Below are 12118 nucleotides of genomic sequence, written 5' to 3'. Positions count from 1 at the left end.
GGAAGCGCAGAAATGAAAGGGATGCTTGGCGGAAGCTGGTGGTCAGAGGGGAAGAGCTGAAAGGGAGGTGGGCTTGCCGGGCCGCAGCCGTGACCCCTAACCCCCCGCCTGCATTCGGGGTCCATGGGCAGTCCCTAGGCTTACTCTTTGTTTTCCCCAGTCTTTATGCACCTCAAGTACCTTAAGTTGCTTTTTTTAAGCCTTCCCATTTATATCTGTCCTTTCTATTAATCTAACTGGGATTTTTCTTGAATAAAGAAATTGGGTTGAGGTACAACCTATATGGAGGAATTATAACATTTTATAAAAACATATATTTTAACAAAACAACCCAAAGAAAGAAAAAAGCCTACCAATTTAAATGCCAAGCCTTTTAAAATGAATATATATTCAATTAATGATGATTAATTTCAGTGTTTTTTGGGAAAAATTAACTTAGCGACTTAAATATTATTTAAAGGATAAATGTGATTAGACATCGAAATTATTAGAAATGTAAACTAGCAAGGCCAGATTTGCCCTGTCAGGTATTAAAACTGATGATAATGCCGCTGTTAACAAAAGAAAACACGGTTGTTACAGAAAAAACAACAACAGTGGATCAGCAGAACCCTTATTCGTTTGCCATTTGCCAACAGAAAGCAAATTCACAGTCTTTTCTTTCAAAGCTAAAAATAAAGGAGAAAAGTAACTTTTCCATTCTATTTAACAGTCTTGAGGCAAAAGTTTCTAAACTATCAATAGTTGCAGTAAATTTATATTCGAGAACCTGCAGTCATTGGGGAGACTATAAAGAATTCATAGGAAACAGAGGTGAACTATAGAGTGTTGACCTTCATCGGCTACTGTATACATCCCAATCTCCCAATCTTCCGTCAACTCTCATCTTCCCTCTCTTGACTTTGCTATACATTTAACTTCATATATTTCTCAGAATTTTTTCTCGTAGAACCTGTACAATAATGTACATGCACACTAATGAAGTTAATATTTTGTAAGAAAAAAACAAAGTATATGTTTTTTCTCTATGAAAGAAATATTTGGGAGATAACAGAATTTTGTTTTTTAAAAAATATATCTTTATTGATTTCAGAGAGAGGAAGGGAGAGGGAAAGAGAGAGAGAGAAACATCAATGATGAGACAGTTATTGATCGGCTGCCTCCTGCACGTCCCCTGATGGGGATTGAGCCTGCAACCCGGGCATGTGCCCTGATGGGGAATCGAACCTCGATCTCCTGGATCCTAGTCAACCTCTGAGCCACGCCTGGCTGGGCTAGAATATTGTTTTTTAAACTTGAATTTTTGAAGGATCTCAGCACCATAAGCTTACAATTTGCTTCACACGGTAGTGCGAGCCTTGTGTTTCCAAGAAGGGTGGACATAGCTTATCTTCTGCATAGGTGTTCTCACCTCTGGAGCTTGCTGACTGGACCTCTTTCTATCAGCCCTTCCTTCACATTCCAGAGGTTTCTGTGAGATATCTGAACTAACCCCCAGGGATGCATTCTACTCTTTCTTGAATTAATTCATTTTCTTTTTCATCTCTCTATCTCCCTCCCTATCTCCCTCTTGTTTTTTTGTGTGTGTGTTAAACATTATATATACTTTCTCATTATTTTAGGTGCCCAATAAACTCCCATTCTATATCTTCAGATGCCATAAGTTCAGAGTCTCCCCCAACTACATGCAGAAGGATTGGGGCATTCTGCACGAGGGAGGGGGGAAAGGCAAGGCAGCAGGGAGGAGAGGAAGAGGGAGGGAGAGGGACTGGGGGTCGGAGGACCTTCTCTCACCGTAAGCTGCATTTTTAACAAGCTCAGCTCTCCGACAGAGGTGACGCCCTGTTCAGTTCCTCAGGCCTCACAGCCTAGTGACCTCTCCGTCACGCCCCCCAGACAGCCTCGCCCTTAGTTTTCTGATGGCTTATCAGTTTATTATTCCCTTAATTGTCAGGGATGGGAAACGTGGTTCAGCTCAAGTTTAAAACAAATCCCTAAACAAGTACATTTTAAAAAATTTTAATTTTCAATTACAGTTTACATTCAATATTTTGTATTAGTTTCGGATGCACGGAATAGTGGTTAGTCACATACTTTACAAAGTCCCCCCCCCCCCCAATATTTCCAGTACCCACCTGGCACCATCCATAGTTATTACCATATTATTGACTGTATTCCCTGTGCTGCGTTTTACATCCCTGTAACTTTTGTAACTGCCAAGTTGTACTTTTTACTCCCAACCCCCACCCCTCTGGTAACCATCAGCCTGTCCTCCAGAAAAGCTTCTCCCTTTCTGAACGTACCATTTAGGATCTTTTGGGTCTGTGTCCTACTGATATCAGTGGGGAAGGTCCAACCCCAAGACATAATTTGCAACGTTATGAAAAACCTGCATCTTGGCCTGTAGAATAATGAAGCCCCTTGAACTTGCACCTTGCGTGACCAACTTAGCTCTGCGACTTTACTTCCTCACTAACTCATTTCTTCCTATTTCTGCCACTCCTTGTTTCTCAGTTCTGGGCCGCCCCGGTCTGAGGCATTTCTCTCGCTGTCTCTTGGTCCTCAGGAATAGAGGGAAATACATATTTGGAAAAGGGAAAGGTCATTGGGGTCTTTATACAAAATTAAAAAATAATTTTCCCTTTGAATAATCAAAGACCAGTTTCACAGTATTTCTTTTCAAATTTAAAAGAAGAATAATTGTAGAAAGGGAACCATTGCTTTCTCCATTTGGGAGACAAGTCATCAAACACATTTTCATCTCACTGAAAATTTCCAGAAATCTGTAACCAGCATATTCTCAGTACCTGTAAGTCAGGGTTGTAGGGTTACTTGAGGTATAAAACCTGTAGTAAGTGATGTTTTCTGCTTCGGGACTTTTTATCCACTCTTACTCCCTCTATTCGAGGTGTTAAACTTTCCCAGTGAATATAGGCTTCTTTTGAAAAGGAAAGAACAGCTTTGTAAATATAAGAATATATTCCTAGAATGAAAGAGAGGTATAATTTTTAAAATTGAACTTTTGAACACCACTTAAAAGGTTGAAGTTTTTAAATGGCTGAAATGAACGGAAGGAGGTGAGATACTGCTTTCATTCCCCCGAGGAGCACTAGAAGCTCGCCATCCACTGCTCCTCTTTAGCTTTGTTTCTGTTCTCTCAAAACCCATCTTTTTCACAAGTCTGTCCCGAGGTCTGTGGTTGAGAAAACACGCCAGGAAACTAGTTTCTTGCCCTTAACCTCTTTCAGCAGTTGATGTCATTGCTTCATTATTTTTGAGTAGAAGTCATAGAGATGCTGTATTTTTTTCAAAGCTATTACATAATTTCCCTACTGAGACTCTGAAGTAAACACTAACTTTTATTATTTGTTTTTTACTATTTATTTATTTAATTATTTTCATGCTCACCCAGGATGTTTTTTTCCATTGCTTCTCAGAGAGAGTGGAAGGGGGAGGAGAGAGAGAGAGAGAAACATGGATGTGAGGAGAGACACATTGACTGGTTGCCTCCCGCACTCGCTCCAACCAGGGCCGGGATAGAACCTGCAGCTCAGGCCCTTGAGCAGGAATCGAACCCTCAACCCTTCGATGCATGGGCTGATGCTCCAGCTGCTGAGCCTCACTGGCCAGGGCTGTGTTGTGCATTTTTACCCCAGGTTCATTTGTGCACACAAATGACCTTTGGCACACACCTTACCTCTTAAATATTTTAAACGAGCTGCTCCATGAATAGGAAAAGCAGCCCCTGGGAAGGAAAGCTGAACCCACAGCGTAGGTTTAGAACAACCCACGGAACCGAGACCCCGTGCTCGCGAAAGTAAAGGCCGAGGCGGAGGGACGTGGAGGGGTGCACTTCCCAGTCCAGTGCAGCTTACTATCTGCTTTTCTTCACCTTTCCGTGTGCCCCTTGGTCGCACCTACGTGTGTCTCTCCTTTGTGGGGAGCACAGGGCACCTTCAGCATTCAGCCCCTTCTGACACAGTCTCCTTAGAATATATCTCAAAAGTCTGTGTGACTCAACAGATAGCTACTATGCCTTTTCCTTTCTGTCAGAACGCGGACTATTTCCCCCAAATTATTAGTTAAGCCTTTATGTAATGTTACCCCAGAACTAGAGAAATAGTTCAACTACAGAAAATATAAAATATTTAATTAGTTTATTTATTTACTCGTGTGTGTGTGTGTGTGTGTGTGTAAGGAGAGGGGCTTAAATAGTAACGCAGCACAGGAACCATTCTCAAAGAAGGATTGACTTTGGTGATTCTATTTGATTTGTTTTTCGTTTTTTTTTTTAAGTCCAAGAAATCACACTTTTATGATTAATTTTGGTATATAAGTGACTTATCTTTCTGCCTGGGTGAGCCACTCATCCTTCCAGGCTTAGCTGAGGCTCCAGGCCTAGGCAAGAGGCGAGGAGCACCACTGACACCTGAATCCTCTCTTGTGAAACGTGTATTGTGGTTATTTATAGATTTTGTGTCCCTGTGTCCACCCTCCTTTACGGCAATGACTGTGTCTCTCTCAGTCCCCTTTAGAGAAGTGATGGGACACAGTGAGCAAGGTCGAGGGCTTTCAATGCAGACAGACGTGGGTTTGAAGACGGCTCTGACACTACGAGCTCGCCTTGCAACACGTTAACCTCCCTGAGGCTTGATAGCCGGCAGGTAGCTGTGAGCAATAAACGAAGTGGTCCAAGTATCGGTAACGTTAGAGGGTCAGTAAATTAGTAGTAGTCTCTCCCTGGCTCTGACAGCACCTGTGCGAGGGCTAGCACGTAACAGATAGGAAGCAGATTTCTACTGAGTGAGCGAATGGGTGAAATAATAGAATTTCAATCTATTGTATGTCCTTAACAAATATAATTTAGAGTTACCATGTTATAACTTGCATGTCATCATGCCTGTGGAAACCCCAAACTACATATAATTTAGAAATTTTTTTTTCTATTTCTGAATGTAAAATCATCTTTTCTTTTATTTGGTTTCAAATAACCTAAGATTTGGTTTGACTTTTATTGCATTTATGCCAGGAGTTAAACGGCGGTCTCTGAATTTTACCCCAGCTCACCCATCGTGTCTTCCCTGGGTGTCGTCTGCACTGGTCCTGGGTGACTTTAGGCTCCAGCCCATTTGATGGTTACCGTGGCATTCCTCCAAGTGGAGCCTTCTAATTTTAGAGTCAAGACGCTGGGGGAACAAACCACAGATGTGCATTGAAATATGCACAGTATGAGCACAGAGCCTTTTCTGAGAGTTATAATAAGAAAGGCCTTTAACCTAAAGATGTTGTTTGAAAACTTAGCATATTTCCTTTTCTTTTTCTTGGAATAGTCCAAGAATACTACCTGATTTTTCCCACATCACGTTGGGTTTTGAGAAGCTAAAAATATTTTATCAAAACACTTGTTCTCCAAGTGTAGTCTACACCTCTCAGACTTTTGTAGGTCATAACAGATTTTAAATATTATATTCAACTCAAAACAAGCTTTTATATTATGTAATACAGAACATTTTTGCGCTTTGTAATTCAATTACTCTAATAAGAACTCTTACTTAAACCTCTCTCTTTATTTATTTATTTTTCCTAAAAGGAGGTCAGAAAAAATTTTAAAAAAAGAGGTCGGAAACTTGACTATTACTAGAGTCCAGACTTTTTCAGGGCCTTGCTCTTCCTGTTTTGTTTGCCTAGAATATCCACTTACTCATCTCCCCATGTTGAAGTTGGACCATTTGTTAATTCTGTATGCATTTACTGAGGTCTACTTATACAAGAACTAGTTATATTTGTAGTTTTAGAGAGAGATACTCATAGAATATTTTGCTTTACCTGTCGTTGGATGTGAACCTCTCCTGCTTTTCACTATCAGGATATTTTACATCTCCCAGAATAGCTTCCTTGCCTGAGTGGTGTACCAGTTAGCTATGAGCTTGTTTCTTACCTCCTGCTAGTAGAGCCTACCTCAGCTCCTGGTCCGTACTTTTTATCAAGTTTAATGGAGGGTGTAGACACCCCTACGGGGATTAGTAGAACCAGAGTCCAAAAACCCTGGTTCCCAGACTCCACTAACCAAAGACATTTGCTTCTGGCTCCCCAGGAATTCCACATGTGCCTACAGAGAGGGTGTCCCAGGCAGCACCCACCCAGCCCGCCTGCAGAATGGGCTTGCTTTTAGAACGAGCCACATCCAGAGTCTAGGAGAGACATGGTTGGAGACCCTACATTCCACTCTCACCTACTCATTGGCGATACAGTTGGGAAGCTAATATGAAAGTTGGCTTAATTAAACTGACAATGTTGTTGACTTTTATTAAGCAACTACTGCCAAACCAAATTGAAAGCTGAGTTGTTTTAAAGTAATTTGCAACATGGAAACATTTTACCTGACATGGCACCATTAGCTAAACTGTCTAATCTGACTAAAGGCCCTGATCTTACTTCGGGTCATAAACAGATTGGCTGCAATCCTTTTTCAGTTTCCGTGGGTCTAAATATTAGCTAAGCTATGCATGTTATATTGGGAACATCTGATGCATTTATGTTTAGAGAAATCATCATTCCAGATGAAACGCATGTGCCTCATCGCCCCTTTCCTAATATTTTTTGGGGGACTTCAGAAATGTATGATTAAAAAAAAAAAAAGCTAAAACAGAAATGAATCAGCAAGGAAGAAATAGAAGTAGGCCAGGTGGCTTCTCAGATCTTTTACTTTGTGCTTTTGATGCCAATCTTTCATTGCTGTTCCCCTTAAGTGGAATGAGAATCTGGACAAGAAAGAATGAAATGAGTGAAAATTGAACACCATTCTGACAGGGACTGTCTCCGTCATTTCATAGATGTTAAGACTGTGGCTTAGTTTTATTTATGCCATGCATTTTATCTTGGTAAGAGGAAAATGACAAAAAGATGCAATAGATTACTAAACTTGGTATCTAATAGTAATATTAACACTAGGTGTCAGAGGTATTATCTAACCTATATTTATGAGCTTACCTAAGTCATTTCCTGGCCTCTGTAAGTCCATTTTCTTTTGAAATTCTTTTTACAGGTAAAGATAAGATTAAAGTGTCTGAGGATGACTTGAAGAAACTCCCTCTAATTAAATGGTGTATTTTGGAAACGATTCGTTTAAGAGCCCCGGGTGCCATTACTAGAAAAGTGCTGAAACCAGTTAAAATTTTGGTAAGCTTTGGCTTGGTTTTAACATAATCCTTCTAGGGGAAAAAAATGTACATGTTTTGCCCATATATTATTAGATAATTCCTTAAGTTCCTGTAGCACTAAATGACCCTGGAATAGGTTACTAATAAGAGTTGTGCAGCAACATTTTGTTAATTTGGGTGTTTACCCATTGGTGAAGATTTTAGTTATAGCATAATCTTTTAATAACCATTTTGGCCCCTTTTAGCTACAATATAGTATTTTAATAGTCATTTTGGCCATGTGATTCTGTATCAGAATTAGTATAACTCTACTTCAATCAAGCAGGTAGATAATATCTTGTCTGCTGAGCAGCCATAGGTTAAGGGATTCATGTGTGAGTGAAGTTCCAGTTGGAAGACAGATTCAGGCCACAGGTTACACTTATGGGAACAGATAGAAGGAATGTCATGGATAATAGCAACTGAGATTAGCAATCAGCCTCTGAGTGAGTGAGAGAGGCCCTTTCTATGGGCAACGTAGCAGAAAATTCTGGAGAGCACCATGTGTACATGGCAGAATTTCAGTTCAATATTTGCTGAATCAATCAGGCAGAACAAAATATTTTTTCAGAATTATTTGACTTAGAGCCTGCAAGATGACATTAAGTTGGACCTCCAGTCTTAGCTTTTTTTTACAAACAGCTTGAGAGTGCCTGGATTCAAACCAAGAACATTTTGTAGTAGTAGAACACAAAAGAGACAAAAAAATCCAAATTTTCTAAAGGTTGCAACTTACTAAATTCAGAAGAGATGTTGTTCATTTAACTGAACTTACATAAGTTACAGCATTTAGTTTTAGTGGAATTTTAACAGTTTTTGCTTTTAAATAATCAAATTCTTAATGACTTTAAACCAAGAGTATAAAAGATTTGAGAGGAAATGGTCAAACAACCTAGTGCAATTAAGTAGAACAATGTGTTTATTACTCTGAATATTACTATAATTTTTATTGAACTTTTATTTATATTATAAATATTTATAATGCATAACTATATAAAAATAAATATATACACATATTATACATATTTATACAGGGTGGGGCAAAAGTAGATTTATAGTTGTGAGTATGTGAAACAGAGTTTATTCTTATGTTATTATTTAATTATTGTGTTATTTTCCCTATGAACAACTGTAAAACTACTTTCCCACTCCTATATTTTTTATATCATAGCCTCGTTTATACTCTGGCTAGTAGGGAATTATTTGAATTACACAATCATTATTTATCGGCCAGCCTAGGTATCTTGATTTTTATTTCAAGCATACAGATCCTATACATGTTTTGTTAGATTTATACCTAAATATCTCAGTTATTTTGAATCTTTTGTAAATGGTATAGTTATAAAGGTTTCCTTCTCTGTCGTACATCACTTGTTTGTGGAAATACAGTTGATTTTGTGTGTGTGTGTGTGTTGACCTTGTGTCTGCAACTTTGCTAACCTCACTTATTGGTCCTAGGAGTGTTTTGTAGATTCATTGGGAGTTTCTGCGTAGATCATACTTTAATTTCTCCCTTTCCTACCTGTATGCCCCTCTGTCCGTCTTCCTGCCTTATTGCATTGGCTCTAAACTCCAGCTCGGTGGTAAATAACAGTGGTGACGGCAGATATCCTTGCCTCGTTCCTGATCTTTATGGGGAAACATTTAGTCTTTCATTGTTAAGTGTAATGTTAGCTGTGGGATTTCTGTAGATACCTGGAATACATCCAATTTCCTTTTTTTTTTTTTTTTTTTTTACACATTGTTAGATTTGTTTGGCTAATATTTTGTTGAGGATTTTTGCATCTAAGTCCACGAGAGGTATCGTGCTACAGTTTTCTTCACTTTTTATTTTGCACTGTTCTGTCTGGCTTCTATACCGTGACAATCTCTCACAAGGTGTCTCATGCCTGTCCTGCCCCCGTCTCTCAAACTCTCGCATCCCTTCCTTTCCTTTCTCTCCTCCACCCTCCTTGCTTCTCTCCTTTCCCTTCTTCCTCCCTCCCTCCCTTCCCTCTTTTCTACCACACGTATTTCCTTATGAAAGACAGTAAAGAAAAAGTCAGCAGTATAGTTCTCTCCTCTCCCCCCTTACCTTTTTCCTTTACTTCCCATGGCCTCTTTCTGGCCTCATCGTTCACATTTTTTTTTTACCCTGCAATTGCTCTCCTTTAAGTTCCCATTTCGGGCTCCGGCCAGGTAGCGGGTTCGATCCCCAGTCAGGGCCCATACAGGAAGCGAGCAGTGAATGCATAAATAGGTGGAACAACAAATCGCCGTTTCCCTCTCTCTCTCAAATCAATTAAAAAAATGAATAAAGTTCCCATTTCATCTCTCCTAACCATACCCGGGACCAAACCAGGAAGAAAAAAACCATAAGGACTCACATAGCTAAATTCCTGTAAACACTTTTGCTCCCCGTTGCCTTCGGGTGTCTCCTCTCCTGCGAGCTGCAGTGTGGTCTGCGTGGCTTGAACGTCTCTAGCCGGTCGCCCTGCCTGCCGCGTGTATGGCCTCTCGGCGCCTCTCCTCGGGCCTGACACCGAGCTGTGCTGTTTCATCAGCTAAGTATCTGAGATCATCACAGCCTAAGTCTATAGTAACAAATGTTTAATTTGTTACATAAATGGATTTCCTTCCCAGGCACCAACCAAAAACTTTTAGGCATATACCACTTTCCAGCCCAGGTAATGCGCTCCTGAAACTGTTTCCTTCCTGGCTCCTGCTGTCCTGACTCTCGATATTCTCACGCTGTTCATTTATCTTTATTTGGTTAATTATACTTATACCCCAGTACTTCTTCCTTCTCGTAAACACTACTTTGCGCCTATGGTTCTGTATGGTTCATCCTGTTTCTTTTCCTGTAGCCCCTGCTGTGCAACCACCTGAAGCCTGTCTCCCGGGCCCCCTTGTCTCCCTTCTCCCAGCAGCATTTTCCACCGGGTAGATGTTAGTTTTGTGCGTATTTCATTTTACTTTTCATTTCAGGATCCCTGAAGATGACTCAGTTAATTTCCCCCTTTCCTGTATTTTTATTTTACCAGAAGAGCCCTGGCAAGAAAGGAATTTGTTTTTCAGCATAACATTTCTTGTCTCTTGACCAGCAGTTCCCTGGTCTGCTGGTCAGGCGTCAGCATTGGCACTGTTATGCTCACTCCATATTCCATCATCCCTTCCCCCACCGAAGCCCTTTTCCATCCTTAAGTGAGCAGCTCTTGGGGGAGCTTTTAACCTCATGCCAGCACAGTCAGGGCTGTTAACATCACAGAGTTTTTCAGAATTAATTTTACTTATTTCAACAACTTTACCAAAAGAAACATCCGTGCTTAAAACACATGCACACACACGGACACTCATGCCTACACAGTCCTACAACCCCATGACTGTACGGTAACGACTATCCGACATTCTCTCTGTGTGACATCAGTACAGAAATCTAGTTTTCATCATAGTGTGTCATTTTAAAAAAAGTTTTTAACATTATTTTTCACTCTTCATGCATCCAGAGAGTTTTCATATTTATGTCAGTTGCCACATCATAGTCCATTGAGTTAATAGCTTAAATACTTAATTATTTCCTGGCTCTTGAGAATTTAGATGGCTTTCCTTTATGGTTATTATGTGGTAATTATTTGCACCTTTGTGCAGAGTACATTTTTTTTTTTTTTTTTTTAGTGATTATCCTTTACTGGTGGATTACTGGCCCGAGAGTATAAACACATTTATGATTCGCTACATGCAATCCTCTTGCAAAATAGAACTATTTCATAAGTCCAACACCTATGGGACCTCAATAAAAAAATTTAAATTACAAATAATGGATATCCAAAATGAGTCAAGAAATTATTTTTAAAAAATTAATAGTCCATTGCCCAGCCTGGCGTGGCTCAGCGGTTGAGCATCGACCTAGGATCCAGGGGATCGGGGTTCGATTCCCAGTCAGGGCACATGCCAGGTTGCGGGCTCGATCCCCAGTCCAGGGAGTGCAGGAGGCAGCCGATCAATGACTCTCTCATCATTGATGTTTCTCTCTCTCTCCCTCTCCTTTCCTCTCTCTGAAATCAATAAAGATATATTTTTTAAAAAATTAATAGTCTACTTCCTAACACTCACACTTTCTTCCCAGCAGATGTGGGGCTCATATCTATTCAGTCTCCTTCCAGGCCCCAGCAGCTGGTTGTGGACGTCTTAGTGCTGGAGCAGCCCAGAGACCTGTGCTCAGGCTGCATCTTCCCAAAATGTCCCAGCACTTCCCTTCACTATTTCCCACTATATCTTTTTCACATTTGTAAAAGGTGCAGTGCTGCCTGTATTAACTGTTTCTTTTGTAAATGCAGCCTTTCCTCTTAGGAGGCCCATACTAATCTGAATTTCTCCCTGTGGAGATGAGACTTTACCTTTAAAAATAATAGCTTGCACAGTTTCCTTTTTATTACCTAAGTAATACATGGTAATTAGAAAATAAAAAGAGGAGACCACAGAAAGGAGCTGAGAGAAGAGATGAAAAATTGCTTAAAATTTCACAAGTCAGAGATAATTACTGTGAACACTTGGTACCATTATAATTTTAGATTTTTTTATTCCTATAGTATTTGCATTTTAAAAAATTCAGTTGGGGTCATACTACGCTAATTTTTTATAACCTGCTTTTATCTTACTTAATAATAAATCACAAATAATGTTCTATATCAATAAAGGACATCTAGGCTATGGGAATTGCAGCATAATAATCTAATATATGGAGAGAGTATAAATTTTTAAGTCGATCCCCTGTTCTTGATTATGTATATGGCTTTCGTTTTTTCACTGTTATAAACCGTGCAAAGATGAACGTCCTTATAGCGAAATCTCTGTGTACGGCAGTAATTATTTTCCGAGTATAAATTCATACACCTTGGCCACTTTAAGCTTTATTAAAGTAGTTTCCAAGTATATTTAGG

General features: G+C 39.8%; 1 protein-coding gene across 1 annotated transcript in view; it reads left to right on the top strand.

Moving 5' to 3' along the window:
• The window catches only part of CYP39A1 (cytochrome P450 family 39 subfamily A member 1), a 72772-nt gene that overhangs the window by 36232 nt on the left and 24422 nt on the right, over positions 1 to 12118 (top strand). The window contains exon 8 of the mRNA XM_087817433.1: positions 7046 to 7179. Coding sequence (XP_087673559.1) covers positions 7046 to 7179 — 134 coding nt within the window. The remainder of the gene's footprint in view (positions 1 to 7045; positions 7180 to 12118) is intronic.

The sequence above is a fragment of the Miniopterus natalensis genome, chromosome 5, assembly GCF_054644295.1.
Source record: "Miniopterus natalensis isolate mMinNat1 chromosome 5, mMinNat1.hap1, whole genome shotgun sequence".
Taxonomy (NCBI): Eukaryota; Metazoa; Chordata; class Mammalia; order Chiroptera; family Miniopteridae; genus Miniopterus; species Miniopterus natalensis.
The sequence above is the reverse complement of the archived record's forward strand: the minus strand, read 5'-3'. Positions and strand labels throughout refer to the sequence as shown.